Source organism: Bos grunniens, chromosome 16 (genome assembly GCF_055505025.1).
Source record: "Bos grunniens cultivar Pamir isolate PY7600 chromosome 16, Bosgru_T2T1.0, whole genome shotgun sequence".
NCBI classification, from domain to species: domain Eukaryota; kingdom Metazoa; phylum Chordata; class Mammalia; order Artiodactyla; family Bovidae; genus Bos; species Bos grunniens.
The window spans coordinates 28,527,855-28,550,008 of NC_141180.1; the positions used below are offsets into that span (position 1 = coordinate 28,527,855).

The 22,154-nt window shown below is 52.5% G+C and overlaps 1 protein-coding gene and 2 long non-coding RNA genes across 8 annotated transcripts in view; 1 reads left to right on the top strand and 2 right to left on the bottom strand.

Moving 5' to 3' along the window:
* Positions 1–3,801, bottom strand: part of LOC147356417 (uncharacterized) — a 31,701-nt gene extending 27,900 nt beyond the window's left edge. The window contains exon 1 of one of the 3 annotated variants that reach the window (XR_015143245.1): positions 3,424–3,801. This is a non-coding gene — a long non-coding RNA (uncharacterized LOC147356417). Of the gene's footprint in view, positions 1–1,990; positions 2,568–3,423 lie in introns of those variants that run through there. The other 2 variants (XR_015143244.1, XR_015143246.1) reach the window with 2 other exon arrangements.
* KAZN (kazrin, periplakin interacting protein) overlaps positions 1–22,154 on the top strand; it is a 1,338,251-nt gene that overhangs the window by 1,162,493 nt on the left and 153,604 nt on the right. The window contains exon 1 of one of the 4 annotated variants that reach the window (XM_086343802.1): positions 2,581–3,033. The exons of 2 other annotated variants lie outside the window; for them this stretch is intronic. In XM_086343802.1, the coding sequence (XP_086199928.1) occupies positions 2,826–3,033 (208 nt within the window). In that variant the 5' untranslated portion in view covers positions 2,581–2,825. Of the gene's footprint in view, positions 1–2,580; positions 3,034–15,239; positions 21,532–22,154 lie in introns of those variants that run through there. One more of the 4 variants, XM_086343803.1, reaches the window with a different exon arrangement.
* LOC147356418 (uncharacterized) lies at positions 8,475–15,481 on the bottom strand. The gene is made up of 2 exons (XR_015143253.1): positions 15,361–15,481; positions 8,475–15,268 (listed from the first exon to the last, which is right to left on the bottom strand). It is a non-coding gene; the product is annotated as an uncharacterized LOC147356418 (long non-coding RNA).

Here is a 22,154-nt window from a genome sequence, read left to right on the forward strand (position 1 = left end):
ATGTCAAAGTGATGACAAAACCCCAGTGCAGGGCCCTTCTGCAAGGCGGCACATTCAGAAGCCAGCCAGGTCTTGGAGTCTTCAATGCAAACCACCCTGGAGGTACCATTCCTGGAAAACGGGCTGTCATTCCCTGGCTCCCGCATTTCCTGTTGCAGAGTTAAGCAGAAATGTCTCCTGAGCCCAGGACATCCTCATAATCAGAAACATACCTCGAAGAGGAAAGACCTCCCACTCAAGGCAGATGGATGGTTTTCTGGAAGGCTGCAGGCTGCCGCTGCTGTCACAGATTTGCCTGCTAGTAGAGTTGTGAACAGGGAGACAGAGAGGCTGAAGTTGACTAGGGGAGGCCTGGGTCATCAGAAAATCCCAGAAAGTGAGGGCAGGTAGGCCCAAATGCCATATGAAGTCCTAGTCCTGAGTGTGTGGGACACACACACACACACACACACACATGAGCCAGGCCAAACTTTGCTGAGAAAGGAGAGCAGCAGAAACTCCCCAGGGTTGGGAGCTTGAGAAATAGCTTGGATCATTGAAATGTCAGTAGCAAACATGTGCAGACTCTAGAAGACCAGTGAGCACCTGTGGCCAGTGAGCCAAACAGAAACTTCTAGACATATTGACCTCGTTGTTCTTTCTCCTCTTTCTTCTTAGGTTTTAAAAAGTTGCCAATATTTCAAACTTAGGTTTCACATCAAAATTCACATTCCTAGTAGCTCCAGAAAAAACGAACAAAAAATGGAACCTCTGGTAATGCTGGAGCCAAATTCCTGTATGACAACCATCTACTGCCTCCTCTAACTCTAACCCTAACCCTCCTGTTTGCCACAGTCCCTGCCACTCCCTAAGGTCTCCCTGACATTGAATCCAAGTGGCAAGTGCTCATATCCGTGCTTGTACTGCTGTGTCCTCCTTACGAAGTGAAGAGGGAAGTGAATGTTTCTGTGAAAAAAGGGAAAAATAGGAGACTGACCAAGAGTTCCATGTACTTCAAGAAATATGGGAAAGAGCATGTTTCTTTGTAGAAGAGAAGAACCTCCCTATGAGTTTAATATGCAAAGACTTTCTAAGTAAAAAGAACAACCTAAATGCCTTATAAAGCACACCAAAGCAGTCCCTGTTGTCCCTTCTCCCTCAGTCCAAAACAGAGTCTCCAGGACCAGATGTCTCCAGAATGAAAGACCCTCCCAGCTTCTCCTCCCATGAGGGCTCAGAGTGATCTTTCTTTTGTTCTGTTCTGCCATTTTTCCCAGCAAAGGCAGAGGACATGGGGGATTCCCAGCATCTCTTGTCACTTGGTATGGGGTCAGTTTCCCTCTCCCAGAGCGGTATGGGCGTTTAACCCCATGGATGGTTTTCTTCCCCAGTTGGAAGCATCACTAAGATTTTATGTACCTGTCCGCTCTCCACTGAACAGCCGGGGGTTCCATTAGACAGGGCCAGAGGATCTGAGGCAGCCAGACTTGTACCGGGTAGGGGCGGGGCGGAAATTTGGTTCCCATCACTGGTCAGAGAGCCATATGCCAGGACCTAGAAGTTCCCAGAGCTCAGGTGTGGGCCAGTGGAATCCATAGGTGACTGAGCCAGGTCTGGAGGAACTGGGGTGCATGCTGCCTGGAGCGGGAGGCTGAGGACACCAGAGAAAGTGTGTGACTCCTCACCCAGCCAGGTAGCCTCACCTTCCCATGTCTATGGGACCTGCCTCCTGGGGCTGTAAGGAGATAATTAGTCCTTCTAAAGAGTGTCATAATCCCCAGATCAAAGGGGGTTCAGAGCTGCTGGGTTCACTCTACAGCGAACTCCGCCAGCCACGGGAGCACCCACTGGAGGGGGTGGGCTCGGATTTGCAGCCCCTTCAGTGTGTCACCTCCTACAGAGCTTGGCTGGCCTAATAACCCACAGGGCAGGGCCCCAGACCCTGGTCTTCCCTGGAACCGCTTCACTTGCCACATGCCCCCCTCCCCACCCACCAGAGGGGAGTTCATACCTAGCACTGATGATGGGTGGGAAGTCCTGATGTCCCATTTTATAGATGGAGAAGCTGAGACGGAGGATTGAGGTGCAGACATAGGGTCCCCTGCCAGTGCTTCCTCACGGCTATGGGCCGTATCAGTTTTCCTCCCCATTGGCATAAGCCCTTGCGCTCAGTACTGCGTGCACTTAAAGCAGGACGGGCCGCACAGTCCAGGTGAGTGAAGGAAGTGTCCCAGAGGGCCCACCCCTTTTCCTGCCTGCTTTTCCGCCCTCTCCCGGCCACTTGCTGGGACTTCAGCTCTCCGGCAAGGCTGTCCCAAGGGTGTCAGAAAAGTAGAGAGACACATGCAGGCTGGGCTACCTGGATTCAGGCCTGTCACTCCCAAGCGCTGTGACACTGCCCTTCTTTCGAACCCTGAGTTTCTCTAGGAATGACCATGCTGGGAACGTATTGAGTGGCCAGGGTCCGGCGCACAAAGGGGCGTCGCGGCGCTCTGCCCGGCCTTGGGGCGAGTCTGGGCGTCGCGGAGGGGCCGGGGGCGGGGTCGGGGGCGGGGCGAGCGGCGGTGCTCGCCAGCCCGGAAGGAGCGGGAGGAGGAGCCGCGGGAGTGAGAGTCGTTCCCACGTGAGAGACTCGGCGGCCGAATTCCTCGCGTGCGGCGGCAGCGGACAGCCGGGCGTCCGGCCGGACGGAGAGCCCTGGTCCGGCTCGCGCGGGCCGCCGGGCGGGCGGCCGGGGCGGCGCTCGGCTGCGCCCCGATGCGGCGACGACCCCGCGGGCTGTGAGCCCGGCGCCCGCTGTCGGAGCCCCCCGCGCCGCCGCGGGCAGCGCCCCCCGGGCACGCGGCATGCGGGCCGCCGACTCTGGCACCTGGGAGCGCGTCCGCCAGCTCGCGGCGCAGGGCGAGCCGGCGCCTTCCTGCGGGGCAGGGGCCGGGCCGGCGCGCCCCCCGGGGCCCGCAGTCTGCGAGCCGAGTGCGGACGCGGCGGGATCGAGCGATCGGCCCCGCGCCGGGGCACCCTCAGCTCGAGCGGATGGCGACTACAGCCAGCCGGGTAGGTGCGCGCCGAGAGGGGAGGGCGCCGCGGCCGCAGGCCCGGGAGCGCCGGGCCGGGCGCGCGGGGGCGCTCCCGACCGGGATCCGGCAGCCGCTGGTGGCAAAGTTCTCGCCGCACCCGGAGCCCCGAGCGCCGGCCGGGGTGCAGGAGGAGACGCGCGGGACGCGGAGTTAGTCCTCAGCCTGGGGTTTTCGGGGCTCGGCGGCTTTCCGGCAGAGCCCCGTAGGGAGCTGCCGAGGGAGGTCAAGGCCACGGGAGCTGTGCGATCCCGCGGCGCCGGGAGACCCGGGTCTGGGTCGGATCCCGTGCCTGTTCTGGGAAGCGTGGGGATGGGGCCAACCTCGCGGTGAGTTGGGGAGGCCCCCTGTGACCGCACCTGTAACCCACCTGGCAAGCCCATCAAGTGCCGAGGGGAGCGCTGCCTTCCCGCCGCCCTTCGCAGACGAAAGTGATGACTCGCCTTTGCTAGGAGCGAAGAGATTTCTCCTACACTTGAACGACTAAGGCAGAAAGAGAAATTGCCGCGGAGGAGACACAAATGCAATGGTCTAATTATGTATCGTTGGCTAATCCGCCCCAAGCGGAGAACAGCGTTTGAGCGTTAAAGGTTCCGAGTGGATGCTCCGGTTCCATTCTGTTCCGGCCTCAGCTGGTTCCTCCCCAGCTCAAGTTAGGTCATGGAAGGTGGGTCACAGGAACCCCTGGATTCTCCAGATTCTAGGGTAGGAAGCTGGAAGACGAAGGGCTTCCGAGAAGACTGTCATCATCAGTTTGAAGTTCGAATACTTTTTCTAGGAAAAATGGGGTGGGGGGTGGGGAATAGGTGGACCACATGATTATTCATTATTTCTTGAACACCCATGTGTTCCTGTAATTTACTTGCAGTGTCTTAAAATCTTATTACGACCTTGGCAGTGAGGCTGTTATCTCCAGGAAGATGAGATCAGAAAAGGCTGGAGTTTAAGGGACTTGCCCAAGTCCCAAAGCCCTGAAGCCCTGGTACTGGAATTTCAAATTCTGTCTGGTTTGGCACCAGAATGCCTCTCCCAGGCAGCAAGCTTACCAACTGAGAAACACCAGGCTTATTTACCTAATAATTCTTTCCTAAAAACAGCCAACTGCAAGACCTCCTAATTCCAGGCTGCCCATATTGGTTTCCTCAGGAGATGAGATTCCAGAGGTCAGAGTTCTAGTCACAGGAGCTGGGACCACCAATCAACTGACTCTGATTAGCTGAGCTGCACTGGTGTTCTGGAACAGCTGGTGTCTTGGGTCACCAAGGGTCTGGAAGCGGGACACTGAGGCCTGGAAGCGGGACACTGAGGCCTGGAAGGAGCTTGAGTCCCTGGGCCTTTGGTTTAGGAGCTAGGCTTGCTGGACCCAATCCCACCTCCTCCCCTGTTGCAAAGAGCAGTTAGAACCCGAGACAGCTTGCTGTGAAACAGAATATAGACGCAGAGAATAAGCAAATGGGAGGGCTTGGGCAAGTTGTTTGATCTTTCTGAGACTCAGTTTACATCTGTAAAGTGGAGATATTAATAATGTCAGATACATTTTGATCATTCAGAAGCTCATGTCTGCAAAGCACCTTGCCTAGTTCATATTTGATGCTGGTGAATATAAGTCATCAGCTTTACTTGTGGGGCACCTTTTGATGCCCCTACTGACTCAGTTTTTCTTTAGGATGAACTGTTAATCTGTCCCATCTCCCTGCTCCTGAACTATGTCGAAATGACATCTGTTTTGTCTGTAAAATACTTCCGTGATCCCAAGCTGACTGTTGGGCCAATGGAGGCTGTTATTATGTACACATGTAGAAGAGGGCTGGTTGGAGATAAATCTGTTTACTTTTTGTCTATATAGACTCCACTTGTGTATCATGATAACAACATCCTAATGACATGATGTAGCTGAGAAAAGCCTGTCTCTGAGGTCTGGGGGTGGCTGTTACTCCAGTGGCCCTCTTGGTGTCACTTTAGGGCAGAACTCAGTGGGCATCTCCTTTCCTAATCTACACATGGCATCACTGGTATGAAACAGGATCAAGCCAGCAGCTAAACCAGAAAGTTCTGAATTCTCTGTACCCCACCACCCTTCACCCTCTTCTGGTCTCTGGATCTTAAAGACCAAATGCAGTTTCTAAGGAAGTCCATGGTAGTTGGGCATGGACACGGGTTCTCAAACAGCCTATCATGGACACCGGTGCTCACACCATTCGCTGTCATGAGGGATTTTCCTCTGGGAGGCCAATGGAAAGTCTTCAGGCTTAGAACTGCAAGTCAAAATTACTACTGAAATAGACATTTTAGCCAGGCTGTAAGGTGACTCACTTCAGGATCTTAGAACGTTACTCCCCAGCCCAATGCAAAGCTCAGTTTAAGAAACTGCAAGAGTGCCCTTCTGGGTGACAGTGTCTGAAAATTGGCACTTTTAGGGGTTTGGGGAAGGGGAAAGGGAGAAGGGATGCTCGCTTGGTGGGATGGAGGCCTGGCACCTTGACATTGTTCATAGGTGATATCCTGGGATTGTCAGGGTGACAGACCCTGTGCTGGTGACTTCTGCTGACCCCTGGCCTCCAGGGTGGGGCCACTTCCAGGAGAGGTTACCATTTGCGTGTATACTTCGGACAAGAGCAGGTGATGCAGAAATGAGACACGGTGCTTGGTCTGCACCTGATGCAGCCCCAGATCTGTCTGACCTTGAGATACTCTGTAACTCAGTTTCCCTTTTGGTGTGGGGGGGTAGTGACTCCACCAGAGGGAGGCTCCTTCCAGGGTTCCCACAGAGTGTTCAGGTGGTCCCAGAGCCTTCTGAGATGAGAACTTGAATGATTCCCTTGTGATTGTCCCTCCATTCAGTCACATCTCTTGAGCACCTCCTGCCTCCAGGCACTGTTGTAGCTGCCAGGGCTGTAGCAGCGAGAAGACTGCGGCCCTTGTTTCCATGGAGCTTGTATTCTGTGGGAGGAGATTTCCAGTAGGCAAAGACCCACAGGATGTGTCAAGGGATGGGAAAGGCTAGGCAGGAGAAAAAACCAGGTGAGGGGTTAGCGCAGTGGGAGTGGGTGGTTTTTGTATAGGTGGTTAGAAAAGAATGAGGGCAGGTACATGGGTGCTGAGTTCCTAAGACGAGAGGATGTTGCTGGTCGACAAAGGAAATCAAGTCTTTTTTATTTTTTTGGCCACGCAGCTTATGGGATCTTAGTCCCCCAATAAGAGATCAAACCCAGCCTTTGGCAGTGAGAGCACCAAGTCGTAACCACTGGACTGTCAGGGAATTCCCAACCAAGTCATTTTTTTTTTTTTTAAGTTGTTGGTAAATTAGTATTTTTGTAGACTGGGCACTTTATCTGTCCAAATCTGAAGCCTCCCAGGCTTCCTCCTTTATTAGTCATTTAAGTTCTTATCTTCTCTTGCCCCTCCTCCTCACATAAAGCCCCCCAGAGGAGGGGGCCAGGCCCTGTGTACCTGTATACTGGCTCCCATCCCTTGCCCTCCCAGGGGACAGTCTTGCGTGCTAAGTCGCTTCATTCATGTCTGACTCTTTGCGACCCTATGGACTGTAGCCCACCAGCCTCCTCTGTCCATGGGATTCTCCAGGCAAGAGTACTGGAATGGGGTGCCATTTTTTGCTCCAGGTGATCTTCCCAACCCAGGGATCAAACCCACATTTCTTATGTCTCCTGCATTGGCAGGCAGGTCCTTTACCACTAGCACCACCTCGGACGTCCAGGGGCCAGGCTTGGTGCTCAGCAAATGCCAGATTTTGTCTTCGTTAGTCCTCCAGCAACCCAGGGGTAGGTGCAGTTGCTAATTCTGTCCACAGATGGGGAAACTGGTGCTCAGAAAATTCGGCTGAGATCTCATGGCTAGTAGGTGTCACAGCCAGGATTGGCTCCAGGTTGTGAACCTCAGAGCACCTCATGTGTTCTCAAGAAAGTAGACCCATGGTAAGTGTCAGGTCCATTTTTCCTTTAAATTTTTATCTCTAAAAAAAGTTTGTCCTCTCCTTGACATTCCTCGGTTCAAGCAACTCAAGCATTTGCTTATCTTTGTGCCTTTAGCAATTTCCTCACTAGGTCAGCTTTGCGTGATCCCTTCTGTAAAGAATTTCTGCTGGGTGAGGGGGAGATTCAATCTCCACACTGGAATTGGGGATGGTCTTTGAAAGTCAGCCACTAGGATCGAGAGAGTTTAGAGTGAGCTTCCTCTGTAATGGGGTGGGAGAGAGACGACTGGGGCTTGGCTTTTCTGGACACTCAGGAATGAAAGTCAGTGCTCTTTGAATGTATTTTTCCATTGGTTTTCCTCAGGCAGTTTGCTGTGGCCCAGCCCCCTCCACCCTATGTGACTGTTCAGGGAGAGGAACCGAAAGATCCTTCTGCCAGGGCAGTGGGTACAGGGCACAGGTTTGGAATCAAATGCGACCTGCTAGTTCAATCCACCAGCTCTACTGCTTTCTGGCTGTTTGTCTCCAAGCAAGTTAGATAATATCCTGAGCCTCAGTTTGTGTGTGTGTGTTACTCGGTCGTGACCCCATGGACTGCAGCCCGCCAGGCTCCTCTGAGCCTCAGTTTACCCATCTCTAAAATGGGATCCTGTTACCCACCTCAGAGTTGTTGGACAGGAATCTGTATGGTTACCATCCTTCATACCCATGGGGCCTGCTGCTACATATGCCATAAGAGATGGGGGGATTCCCATTTATCCAGAGTACAAAGAACTTAAATATGTGTGTGTGTGAAACTTAAAAAAACACTTTTGGCCACATCATGCAGCATGCAGGATCTTAAGTTCCCCGTTGTTGTTGTTGTCGTTCGGTCACTAAGTTGTGTCTCATTGCGGCCCCATGGGCTGCAGCATACCCAACTTCCTTGTCCTTCACTATCTCCCGGAGTCTGCTCAAATTCATGTCTGTTGAGTCGAGGATGCTACCTAACCTTCTCATCCTCCGATCAGGGATCAAACTCATGCCCTTTGCAGTGGAAGTGCAGAGTCTTAACCACTGGACTGCCAGAGAAGTCTCAAAAATGCGTTAAACTTTTGAAGTCTGAAATATTGGGATTTGATGGGACAGGTGTTTTTGACAGAGTACGAGCTGCTTATTTGGCCTTCTGAGTCATCGGGAAATTTCCAGAATGGCCTCTGTGTTTTGTGTTAATATTCCAGCTGAGTCAACTGGGTGATTTGCTAGGACCCTCCAGCCATTCTGGGCAAAGAGGATTTTCTTTCCCTTCCCATCATCTCAAGAGCCACAGAGCACGCGTGGCTCATGGACGGTAGCAGACACCCCCTAAGTGTTAGCACCTCTCCCCCAGAACACAGCCTGTTGACCAAAGTGGAAAATTAGGCACATTGGCGTGCGCACGGATTTTAGCCTCAGCAGATAAGCATACCAAGCGTGTCATTAAAGCTGTCCAAAGCAATTGCCGTGGGGATCCTGTGTTTGCTGTGAGTCACTAAGGGCTATAAACACTCCAGAGAGGATGGCAAGCTGTGGTTACAAGGTGTGTGGGTGCATGTGTGTGAGCCTGTGTACGTAGTTATTTCTTAAGAATTGACTCTCCGTAAATGTGTTTCATGTTGAGCGCATCAGATGAGTGCCTGTCCAGGAGGGAAAAAGTCAGGATTGCTTCCTATTCTCAAGGACCAGGCCCTCTGTCCCTCTTGGGACAGCTACCGTGAAGGTGGGGACTTCAGACTTTCTCTTGTCTGCTGTTTGGATGCCTTCAAGAGAAGCCGGTTAGAAGATGCTGATTGTGGCAGTTCCTTGGAGCCCTCACCACCTGGCATTAGCCCAGCCGGTGCTGCCACAGCCCCAGATTTAGAAGAAATTAACAGCCACAAAGGTGTGACAGGTACGTGCGTCCCACCTACCTAGTGTCCTGGCCCTAAACTGGATGAGGTTGTGCCTGGGCCAGGGAGAAGGGGAGCTGGTGGGTTCAGTGGTGGCGACCCTCCGAGTGCATCCTGCTGGGCTTAGGGGACCGCTTTGGGGAACACTCACCGCCCAGCGGCCAGTCTGCAGGTGCTGACTGCCTTGTCTTTCGTTGCCACCTGGATTTGGAGACTGGCTCAGGCTCCCAGCTAGTTTGGGCTGTAACTTTATCACAGGCATTGTGTTCAGTACCTTTTAATTGTACAGAAGCTTCGGAAGCTTTCCCCGGGGGCCTGGAGAGAAGTAAAAACAACAGCTGCTGGTTCCTGTATGCTTTATTCCCTCAGCCTTGCCAGGGTGCTCCTAACTCTGAAGTCCTGTGTGCCAGGCAGGGAAGAATCCTTATTTGTGTTGAGGGCCGCCCAGGAGCCAGGCAGTTTGTTACCTGTGTTCCTGTTCTTCTTCCCTGTGGTTTCATTCATCAGCTGACGATGCCTTGAGAGCTACTAGGGCACCAGGCAGAGGCTGTGGTGCTTTTTTTTTTTTCATCTTGGGCATAACAGCATCCAGTAAGCCGGGTACCTTTGGAGGGAGGGTCCCTGGGGCCCCAGCAGACAGCCCACGCCTCTAGCCCGGCAAGAATCCAAAGAGGCCAGCTGGCCTGTGACAGGAGGTTTGACCATGGCCATTTGGAAAGCTGGGATGCAGAGCCCTGAGATGGAAACCTGGGCATAGATAGGGTCAATTTACTCCCTCTCCGAAGCTCAGGAACTGAGGCCCAGAGCGAGGAAGGGACTGTGCTCCAAGGTGTCATGTGGGGTAGTTTCCAGGGTCGGATGCGAAAATTTAACAAAGGTACTTGGATGTCTTGGCAAAGCTGGGCATTCTCTCCCTTCACCCTGTTCCCTAGCTCCCTCTGATCTTTTGAAGGGGGCCTCAGACTTTGGGGATCACAGCAGTCTAGGGTGATTGCTAGTATGCACATTCTCAGGCTTCGCCTCAAGATTCTGACTCTGTAGGTCTGTGAAAGGGCCCAGGAATCTTGTATTTTGTATCAAGTGCCCTGGGTGAATTTGATGTGGGGTTTCCATGGATGAGACTTGGAGAACCTCTGCCATTCACTTCTCTGTGAAGTGAAAGTCGCTCAGTCATGTTCAATTCTTTGCGACCCCATGGACTATACAGTCCATGGAATTCTCCAGGCCAGAATACTGGAGTGAGTAGCCGTTCCCTTCTCCAGCTGATCTTCCCAAACCGGGGATAGAACCCAGGTCTCCCGCATTGCAGGTGGATCCTTTACCCACTGAGCCACCAGGGAAGCCCACTTCTCTGGGATTCGGTTAATTTTTGAGCAAGGAATGAGGGAGCCACACACTCTGGCTTACCCCTGCTCCCTGACGTCACCCTTGGCAGCATCCCTTTCCCCTCCCACAGGTGACCCAGAGTGGACATCAGGTACGTGAGCATCCTATTTCAATCCCACTTCCTTCTTTTCTAATCTATTTCCCCGCCTCCACCTCTTCCTGCTCCTCCCCCTCCCTCTCCCCCCCGCCCGCCTTTCTGCAGAATCTCTTAAAAAGAGGCACATGGATTTCTGTCTTGTGCTCTCACAAGACTGTGCTGTGGTGAGAAAGCCGCCAGTTAGGCCTTTTTGCTCAGATGTCCTGCTCTGTGTCCTAGGCTGCCACTAGCACTCACTCAGCCTTTCACTCCACCAATATTCCTCTTTCCTTGAGCTCCTCTGAGAGGCCAGGTCCTGGGCTGGGTGCTGAGGGTCAAAGGAGACCGCATCCTTGACCGTGGCTCATCCGGACTCTTCAGACTTGGTACCAAACCCACCAGTCCGGGCCGCCCCTTCCCCTGCCGCGGGTCCCTTTTGTTGTTAGTCTGAATGCTGTGCCCATGACAGACGTGTTCAGCTGAGCGGCTGGTTCTGTGCTTCCTCTTGGCATCTCTTGCCATGTCCACAGTACAGATGGGAGCCATGGGGATGGTTTCTATCACCTTATACCCTGTGGACTTTGTCGGCTTCTTCAGGGTTGGGGGCCAAGGGGCCTGGGTGGCAGAGTGGGAGGGCTCTGTCTGTGGTCCCCCTCTAGCTGGGAGACCCACCCCCACCAAGCTGGACTGCCTCCTCCCAGCAGTGGGTACAGGGGGTCTTTAGATGTGGGCTAGCAATGGCTGCCCTGGGTAGACTCTTTCCCCTCTTTTGTACCCCAGAAGAGAACATCAAGGAGCCCCCTTTTACAGAAAGGGAAATAGAGGCAGACATTGTGGTTTCTTTGGGCCAGAACCATCTTATGGAATTCTCTGCCAAGCTGAAAATGGTCCACTGTCCTGTGTGGTAGCCTCTAGATTTAAAATGTAGCTAGTACGAGCACACAGCTGAATTTCAGTCTGTTTTAAAGGCTGCATGTGGCCAGTGGCTGGTACAGCTGGTCCTGAGTCAGGGCTTGATACCACAGACGGGGCTATGGCCCATCACGGCTCATGAAGCCTGAGAGCTGTTTAGGTTTTTAAGTTCCTGGATCCTCTGCCAAACCTGGACAGTCAGATAGATATCTGGGGTGGCCCCAGAAGTCTGCTCTTTAAACTCATCACCTCCACCCCCAGGTGATTTTGATCTTTTCTGAAATTCGTGAACCAAAGGCTCCAGCATGTTACATCTTTACTGTCAGGGGGTTTCTCAGCCTCCAGCAGTCCATCAGTGCCTTTCTGCCTTTGTCCCCCCACCCCACCCACTACCTGCACCAGGCCAGTGGCTTTCAAGATGGGATGCCAAGACCAGTAAATCAGCCTCATCTAATAACTTGGTAGAACTGCAAACCCTCAGCCTGCCCTAGACCTGCAGAATCAGAAACCTAGAGTGAGCCCCGCAGTCTGGGTTTTAACAGACCCCTCAAGGCAATGCTAATACAGCTATAGCTTGAAGCCAATCACTCAGCAAGACTGCTCTAGGAAGCTCCTTCAACTTAAAAATTTCCCCGAATCTCTTCTGTCTTTTCCTTCCTGTCCCTATCCTATTCCCTGTTCCCCCTTCCCTCTGTACCCTGGCCTGTCCTCTCTCCAGCTTCCAAGAGCTGCCAAGACCTTTCTACACCCAGGGACTGCTGGGTGTATGGCGAGATGATCCGTCTGCCTCTTACAAGGGTCTTCGGGGATCCTGGCCTTACCCGAGGGGTGGCCCTCATGGGGATGTGACAGGGGAGGCAAGCAGAGCGGTGGCCAGAAGACCGCCACCCCCATCGTCTCTCCCAGAATCCCAGGTGGTGGCCAGCTGTCCACCCGATGCCAGAATCTCAGAAGAACAGAGGGCCAGATGGGCCAGTTTCCCTGGGGCCCCCAGGCCCGCTTCATGGGGCAGGCCCCTGCTGCTTCCCTTGGCATCCATCAGCCTGAAGGAAGTTGGCACAGCTCACAGCTGTGCTCAACAGACAGCACTTGTCTGTTTCATGTCTTCCCAGTGTTTACAGAAAGCAGGGAAGCTGGAGGCCAGCTCAGACATGGCTGTGCTCCTGATCCACTGTGGAACCTTCCTTATGCAGATCGTTCACCTCCGAACCCCAGTTTCCTGGTTACGTGAAATGAGATCCGTAGTGCCAGCTTCACAGCTCACAGATTTGTGATTGCATTTACCCGAGCCTGTGGATCTGGGAGAGCTTTGCAAACTCAGAGGCACCTTACAAACATGGCTCGTACCACATCAATGCTGGTAAGGGCAGCCCTGTGCCTCAGGGAACCGACTCCTCCTGGTTCGCTTGGCACATTGCTGGTTTCAGCACTGAAAGTTCTGTTATTGTTGTTTAGTTGCTAAGTTGTGTCTGATTCTTTTGAAACCTCATGGACTGCAGCCCGCCAGGTTCCTCTGTCCGTGGGATTTCCCAAGCAAGAGCACTGCAGTGGATTGCCTTTTCTTTCATTACCACGGAGCCACCTGGGAAGCCCACTGGAAGTCCTACATTTTGGGAAACCCCTCAGTCCTAGGCAAACCTAGGCAAACAGTTGGTCTCCCTGTCTGTACCCCAGTGCCTTCCAGACACTCAGCTTTGGCAGCCATACCCAGCTGCTTTTGCCATATAAAAAGTGATCTTGCTCTTCCTCCCAACCCTACCCTCTCAGCAGTGAAGGCATCACCTGCCTGACTCCTGACCCCCCACCCACCTCCACCGATGGCATTGAGCTTCTGGCTCTGCTCTCACTTCCAGCTCATTCAGGTCTCTGGGCATCGACTGATGGTCTGGCTGACCCACCACTCAGATTCCAGCTGAGCACGTCTTTATTAAATCACGGTTACCCATTTGTGTACTGGATTGCTTACTGGATAAATACTCATCAGGCCCTGAGTGGGTACCTGGTGCTGACAAGCTGAGCCAAACCAGCCCTGTCCTCATTTCGCCTAGGGTTTTCTGTCTAGAACCCTTAGCTGGGACCAGAAGGATGCCCTTCCCCAACCTCTCCCTGCATCCGACAAAGCTCCAGGTTCGTCTGCCTGGCAGATGTTGAGTACCTGCTCCGAATGGGCGTCGTGCTGGAGCCATGAACCATGCCAGCTCCTCTGGCTGCCGTTGAGGGGCTTGGGGTCTCCTCGTTGTACCAGGAACCAGCTGACTCATTCCCACCCTTCATCTTCTCCTTCCTATGTCTCCACCCCGTACAAAATCCAAATTCCACCCTGTCCTGGGCCCCGACCCTGCTATAAATTTGTCTTGCTCATTCCGGCCCCTTTGTGCACAGTCATTGCCCTGCCACAGGGTCCTACTGGGGTGTTTCTCAGGGCCTTCCTCCTGAACTTACGCCCAAGTGGGCAGGGCCACAAGGCACCTACATATCTTCCTCCCTTCCTTCACCTGGAGCACAGAGTCGAGCTTTAGGAAATGCTCTGAGGGAGAAAACACACATGTAGATTTCTCAGCTGGAAGGACCTTGGTTTTTTTGTTCTTCAGTCGCCAAGTTGTGTCCAGCTCTTTGTGACCCCATGGACTGCAGCATGCCAGGCTCCTCTGTCTATGGGATTTCCCAGGCAAGAATCTTGCAGTAGGTTGCCATTTCCTTCTCAAGGGGATCTTCCCAACCCAAGGATCGTCTCCTGAACTGGCAGGCAGATCCTTTACCACGGAGCCACCAGGGAAGCCTAGGAAGGGCCTTAGGCAACTTTGAATCTGGTAGCTGTATTGGCAGACCTTTGGATGAACCTCCTCGCAGGGAGGGCAGCGTATGGAGAACACCTGCAGCCCCACCAGGACTTGGGTTTGGAAAGTAAGTCCTCCTCCCTCTTGGAATTTGGGACCCACGGAAAGAGGCAGAAGTGGGATGGATGGGGAGTGTGGTTTGGGCGCTGCTGGCCTCGCTCCTCTGCTCTGGACCCTGTTCACAGGCCCAGCAGCCAGAGGGCCAGGTCTGATGACATGAGATGATGAGTCCATTGAGTCTGACCCCTGCCCTCGTCTTTGTATCGCCTGGTTACTGGTGGTTGGTCATTTAGTCGCTCAGTCATATCAGACTCTTTCGACCTCATGGACTCTAGCCTGCCAGGCTCCTCTGCCCAGGGGATTCTCCAGGCAAGAATACTGGAGTGGCTTGCCATTTTCTTCTCCAGGGGATCTTCCCAACCTAGGAATCAAACCTGGTCTCCTGCATTGCAGGTTGATTCCTACTGCCTGGTCACTGTATCTCCACAAACATGTGGAAAGTTTGCATTTCAATTTCCAGAATCTTTGAGTGTGATGGAGTCTCTGAGGGTCTTTGGTTCATTCATTCTTCAGATTATTACAGCGCGCTTGTGTGGAACAGAATCCTTGCTTAGTATCCAGCAAACAGTTGTAGATAAAACAATCCTACACAAAACAGTCTTCCCCTCATTGTGCTTAAAGTCAAGGATATTTTCATAGAAAAAATTTTTTTCTTATATTTATTGAGCACTTATCAAATACTCTACTGAGAATTATGAATGTCATGCCAGCAAGTCTTAACAGCATTCATCAGGTTATTTTCAGAAAATTAGGCACCAAAAACTCTTTCTGTGTTTCCATTGTCATTGAAAATTTCCCAAGGTACCCTCTTCTCCCCCAACTTGTCCAGACAGAGCCTGGACAATTCCCTTTTTAGAATTAGGCTTCTGCAGACCTTTGGGGTCCTAATTCAGAAGTTGAGCATCTTAGGACTGGTGGTTGTACTTGGCTGCACAACTCCCCAAAGGGGGAGTATGCACACATGCTCAGTCATGTCCAACTCTTTGCAGCCCCATAGACTGTAGCCGACCAGGCTCCTCTGTCCATGAAATTTTTCAGGTGAGCATACTGGAATGGGTTTCCTCCTTCAGGGGATCTTCCCGACCCAGGAATTGAACCCGCGTCTCCTGCAATGACAGGCAGATTCTTTACCACTGAACCACCTGGGAAGCCCTCCCCACCCCTACCGCTTGCATGGAAGAAAATAAGAACCCATTACATCAGTGAATATTTTCATTGTTTGCTTCTCTGTCCTCAAGCCTAAGCCAGGATCCTAGTTCACTGGGCGTGGAAGCTAGCTGGGGCCCAGCTGGAGGAGGCTGGATTGTGTGTTTGGGCAGCTGCAGGGGTTTCAGAATGACCAGCAGCTCTTCTCCCCTCCCTGCTGGGCTCCCGTGGTGGCAGCAGTGGCTTCCCCAAAGACCACGTGTCCCCCCATGTGACCATCTCTCCAAGGTGATCGGGCTTATGCTTGTGGCCAGACCTGATGACCGTGGGCCAGAGCCCCGCCCTCTTGCTGTCACTGAGCCAGCTCCACCTCCTTACTTTCTGGGCTGACTTGCTTGTTCTGTTCTGTGGGTTCTTTTCAGAGACTTGCTGTTTGCCAGCTGGATGTCCCAGTGTTCTGAGCAGTTGTTTGCTTAGAGGGACTCTTGATTCCCTTCCACGCCCCTGTCACTGTGGGACTCTCTGGAAGGTCTAGTCACTTTATATGTACTTTTGAAAATCATGGAGGGGAGCCTGGTCTAAGTGTTAAGTGTTAGTCGCAGTCACTTCAGTCGTGTCCAACTCTGTGCGACCCCATGCACTGTAGCCTGCCAGGCTCCTCTGTCCATGGGATTCTCCAGGCAAGAATACTGGAGTGAATTGCCGTTTCCTCCTCTAGGGGATCTTCCCAACCCAGAGATAGAACCCATGGCTCCTGCATTGCAGACAATTTCTTTACCACTGAGCCACTTGGGAAGCCCAAACTCTTGCATTGCAGGGTCACCTGCATTAAACAACTGAAATAAATTAGGTACATTAATCAGCCCATTTTCCAGATGGAGTAACTGAGGCACAGGAAAGTTAAGAAACTCGCCCTAAGACCTAGGAGCCAGGAAGCAGAGGAGGTAGGATTCAGCTTGGAGTCCAGCTGGAGTCTGGCTGGAGCCCACGGTAGCCACCACTCTCCTGTCCCCACTGCAGCCGACTCTGCAGCCTCACCTGTGTCTGTCCTGAGCTACGGCAGAGTGTGAAGTGAGGAATAACAAAGGGACTCTGTCCCTCGAGGGTGCCAGCCTTGGTGGGAAGCTCCTTGTGGCTGCCTTGTGGGTCTGGACTGGGTGGGGCTCCTTGTCAAGTGAAAGGGTCGTGGGGCAGCTCTGCAAACTCCACCCAAAGGCTCAGGTGTGGTGAGCACTGCACAGGTGTCCCTGACAGCCTGTCTCTCCCAGGGCTATGGGTTTCCTGCTTCTCTTGGCCTTAACGTGTTAAAGATAACAGAGGTCGGGATTTCCTTGGTGGTCCAGTAGTTAAGACTCTGAGCTGCCAATGTAGGGACCATGGGTTTGATCTTTGGTTGCAGAACTATGATCTTACATGCCATGCAGCGTGAGAAAAAGATAAGAACAAAAAGATAACAGAGGTTGTGGGAGGGTTTGGCTACTCTCCCTGTTCACCCTGTGAGGTAGGGAGGCGTGATCACCAGCATTCAGGATGGTATCTGAGGCTCAGAGAGGTTTGTCCTTAAAGCTTAGTACTATTTGTTAAAGAAAAAAAACACTAGGCTTTGTATTGTTTGCACTTCCTGCTTTCCTGCTGCCTGGCTGCGGAGTCGTGTAGTTACAGGACTGTTCGAGTTGCAAATGATAGAAACACTACCGGAACTGACTTATAGGAAGGGAAATCAGTAGCTCCCCATAACTGAACTGGTCAGAGGTAAGCAGGCTTCCCTGGTGGCTCAAATGGTAAAGAATCTGCCTGCAGTGCAGAAAACTGGGGTTAGATCCCTGGTTGGGAAGATCTCCTGGAGAAGGGAACAGCAACCCATTCCAGTACCAGTGTTCTTGCCAGGAGAATTCCATGGACAGAAGAGCCTGGTGGGCTACAGTCCAGGGGGTTGCAAAGAGCCAGATACAACTGAGTGACTAACACTTTCACAAGCAAGCTTCAGGCATATCTACATCCACAGGCTCAGAGGATTGTCATCTCCCAGCTCTCCTTTCATCTGAGCTTTATTCTTTCTAGTTAGGAGGCAAAAATGACCCCAAACAAGTCTAAGCAGCATTTTATCTTTTGGAGATTCCAATGTAGAGAGTCCTTCATTTCCAGTATTTCTAGCAAAAATCCCAGGTCTGACTCTCATTGGCTAGTTTTAATTACTCAGTAGCTTTGAGCCAATCACATTGTCCAGTAGCAAGGAATGCATTGATTGGCAGGCTTAGGTCATGTGCCTTTCCTTGGAATAGGTTCAGTTCAGTTCAGTCGCTCAGTCGTGTTCAACTCTTTGTGACCCCATGGACTGCAGCACATCAGGCTTCCCTGTCCATCACCAACTCCTGGAGTTTACTCAAACTCATGTCCATTGAGTTGGTGATGCCATCCAACCATCTCATCCTCTGTCGCCCCCTTCTCCTCCCACCTTCAATCTTTCCCAGCATCAGTGTCTTTACCAATGAGTCAGTTCTTCACATCAGGTGGCCAAAGTATTGGAGTTTCAGCTTCAGCCCTTACAATGAATATTCAGGACTGATTTCCTTTAGGATTGACTGGTTTGATCTTGCAGTCCAAGGGACCCTCAAGAGTCTTGCCCAACACCACAGTTCAAAAGCGTCTATTCTTTGGCACTCTGCTTTCTTTATAGTCCAACTCTCATATCCATACATGACTACTGGAAAAACCATAGCTATTGGAATAGGTTGGAGTAGGGGTTTGTGAGCCTCCAGGGAAGCACACAAGCTGAGAGTGGGGTACTAGCCAAAGGAAAGTCAGGGAGAATGTTCATCACAGAAATGGAAGCTGGGATGCAGAGGTGGGGCTGTCCTCTATGACATGTGAGGATTCCTTCCTTCAGCCAGTGTGTTTGTGCCCCTCACTAGATGTTGTGAGATCAAAGGAAAGCCTTGGATGTAGACACTGCCGGTTGATTATTTTGTAGATTTCTTTGAGCGCCTAGCCTGAGCCAGGCCCTGTTCTAGAGCTCGTGGAGGATCCAGGCTTTCTCTTTTGTCAGTTGTTACTATCTCCCCCTTTCCTTCCTTATTCTCAAGGACCGGCTGGACACTCGCTGTCTCTGAAGTTCTTCATAGTCTCTGGGGCATAAGTTGTCACGATCCCTTCTTTCTCTTTCTCCCATCCCTCTGTTTAAGCTCTTTTTTTAAAGTCACGTTTGTCCCAGGAAGGCTTGTAGGAGGACCCCGGGAACTGTTGGCTTCCTGAGTGTGGGGCCTAGATGGGCTTGATTTGAGCACCCCACCCCACCCCGTGTGCCTGCTCCCCCGCATGCTGTAAGGTGCCCCTCACCAGCCCCCTGCCATGTCCCTGGTACTGCCAAGCACACTGAGGTCAGTGGCAGCAGCTGGTGCTCTGGGCGCTCCAGCCAGCATCTGGCTTTGCTCAGCCTTCCCACAGGAGTCAGATTTTCTGGTCTGCATCTGGAGCTTGGCCGTCTCCCTGGAGAGCATTGACTGGTTCCCTCTGGAGATGACCTGAAATCGTAGCATCCCCAGTGGGCAGCGGCTACCTTCTCACAGCAGGGCAGGGACCAGGCAGCCTGGGAAGCTGAGAATTTAGCAAAAGGGCATAGTTGGCTTGTCTTTGTTCCTGGTGTAGCCTAGGGCATAGGTGCTGGCTCCCATTTCATTCAGTATCAGCTCCAGGGAGGAGAACAAGCCCCGACCCTAAGACAAGTCCCTGGACCTGTGCCCTAAATATGGGGATGATGGAGACCATGTACCAGGTGCTCAAGGCCATGGAGCCAGACTGCCTGGGTATAAATCATTCCCAGCTCCTTAACACCTCTGAGCCTCAGTTTCTCCATCTGTAATTTGGGGATGCTATTCCTATCCAGCAGGGCTTTGTGGGGATGAAATGAGACAACCTGTGCACAGGACTTAGCATGGTGCTTGGCACATAGTAGGTGCTCAGAAAACATCATTTGTATTAGCCTTATACCACAACAGGCGCTGGAGTGATACAAGGCTTGCTGGAAAGGTGCCAAGTTGGAAAAGTCCAGGGTCAGTGACCTGTAGGAGATAAAATCTGTGGGGCAAGGTGAATCTTGTCAATGAGACTTTCAGAGATGGCACCCATTCCAGTTGTCAGAGACTTACAAGTTGCGAGAAGCCCACAGGGGGGCCCTTGGGGACAGTGCTTCATCTTTCCGAGCCTTGGGTTCTTGATCTTGTACTGGGAATGAGGAAAGCCACCTGGCAAGACCTGCTATACAGTAGGTACTTAATAAATGGAGTCGCTGCTTTATTAGCTTCCCGTGGCCCTAGTCATAAAGAAGCCACCTACCAATGCAGTAGTCGGCTCAATCCCTGGGTTGGGAAGATCCCCTGAAGGAGGGCGTGGCAACCCATTCCAGTATTCTTGCCTGGAGAATCCCATGGACAGAGGAGCCTGACAGGCTACAGTCCATGCGGTTGCACAGAGTTGGACAGGACTGAAGTGATTTAGCATGCCTGCATGCTGCTTTCGGAGAAGGCAATGGCAACCCACTCCAGTGCTCTTGCCTGGAAAATCCCATGGACGGAGCCTGGTAGGCCACAGACCATGGGGTCGCTAAGAGTCGGACACGACTGAGCGACTTCACTTTCACTTTTCACTTTCATGCATTGGAGAAGGAAATGGCAACCCACTCCAGTATTCTTCCCTGGAAAATCCCAGGGATGGGGGAGCCTGGTGGGCTGGCGTCTATGGGGTCGCACAGAGTCGGACACAACTGAAGCGACTTAGCAGCAGCAGCAGCATGCTGCTTTATTAATAAGCCAGGTTGAATGGGTTGCAAATAATAAGATGTTTGTTAAGTATGGGGTTTGGTTGGTGTGGGCAGTACTGGAGGTGCCTTTCCATAGAGTGGGAGATGTGTGCATCCGGCCATGTATACACCGGGTACTCTTCTGCCTGTTGGGATATTGAGTCTTGGCCATGACTGAGCTTTCAGTTTGTTTTTCGTGGTGTACAGTCCATGTCTGGGGTCTGTGCTGAGCAGTGATGAGGGGAGTTAAATGGCTGGGGTTGGCGCAGAGAACCGTGGGTGAGCCCCAGAGTGAGAGGACGCGTGAGTGAGCCTTGAGCCTTGGGGAAGTCGTTGGTCTTCGTCCCCTCACAGACGCAGGACTGCCAGGTCTGATGGCCATGGCTGAGCCTTCACCCATCCCAGCCGCCCCCAGGGAGGGCCCTGCCTCCTACTGCAGGGTGCCCTGCCAGGGGTGCACTGGTGTTTCAGCTGCAAACAGCAGGTGCTTACAGGAAGGCGTTCAAATCAGAGGAGGGCTGCTTTATAAGGACACAAAGACAACCTCAAGAAGTGCAAGGCCAGCCACATGGGGTCTGGATGCTAACACTGGAGGCCTGGGACAGTGTCCTGTCTCCAGTCCCACCCCCTAAGAATTTCTGAGGATTCTCCCTAACTGCCCGTCTTGCTTTACTGCTCTGCCAGGGGGTCTGCTCTTGCGTGACTTTTTTCAATCCTCTGAGATGCCTGGGAGGCAGAGAATCTGCTTGGTCTCAGCCTCATCCATAGCTTGTGAGACCCTGGGTCAGGTGACTGTTCCATCTGCTGTGTCTGTCAGGGTAGGCAGGGTCCCTGATATATGGAGCTGCTGCCTTCCAGGGCCGTGGGAAAGCAGTTAAGTTAGGGAGACAGACTGATGGATCGTGTCCAGTACAGGTGTTCCTCCTGAGCTGGCACACCTGCAGGAACTGGAAACACACTTCCTCTCTAGCAGCCCTTACAGTCTTTGATTCCCTTTAAGCATTCACTGTTATATTGAGCCCCGAATGGATCTCACCGTAGCATCCACCCTTGGCCCATGTCCTACCATTTGAGGATCTTACGTGCTAAATCTATTTCCTCAATACGCTGACCCCCCCTGACAGCCGCTATGGCCCATGAGCCAGTACACCTTCCTGCACCAGCTTTCTTTCTCTTAGCATCTTTTTTTTCCCAGCCAGAGGAGAGCAGATTGTGCTGGGGAAGTTGGAGAACGGGATGTCCTGCCTTGATCCGCCCAGCTGGACTTAACCTTCTAGTCTCCTCGTCTCCCACCGGGAGCCCTTTGTGAGCACAGAGAGAGCTGCTGGCTTCCCACACATCCGAGGAAAGAATGTTCCCCAGACCAAGATGTGTGTTCCTGGCTCTCCTGATGTTTAAGAAGACTCCTAAGGAGCCTGGGGATGTCAGGTGGGCCCCCATGGCAGCAGGCAAGGAGAGAGGGAACTAGGAACTCCATGCAATGCATTTAGAGCTGCTGGGGCTGGTAATATAGCCTCGGGCCAGGCCACAGGGCTATGGAATTAGGTCACAGTACTGCAGCCCACCCACTACCCCACTCCCCCACCCCCCTAGCCCCGGCACTGAGAGCTCTTAGGTCAGAAGGAAGAGACATCCAGGGACGAGTTCACGTCCTCCTTTTGGGGTCCATAAGCAGCGTCCACAGCCAAATAAACAGCACTCGCCTCTTGGCAAGGGGGTCCTCTGAATATGTGCATGCAACCAGGGGATACAGAAAGAGGAGGTTGGACAGAAAAACAACACATTCAATGCAGCCCCATTGAAATAGGAGATTGAATTTCTCTGCCTAGAAATGTTTAACTTGAGTCAGCCACCTACCTCCCTTTCCAAACCAGACCAGCCTGGGTTGGAGGTCTGGTTTTTCTCCCCACCCCCCAGCTTCCCCCGTTTGAGCTTTTTGAGCTTTTTGCAGGTGTGCGTGCAGAGCAAATGTTAATTTGAAAGGAGATTTATAGCTTTCTCCGGAGATCGGGAGCAGGAACCATTTCCTGGGCAGTGGGGTTATTGTGGGT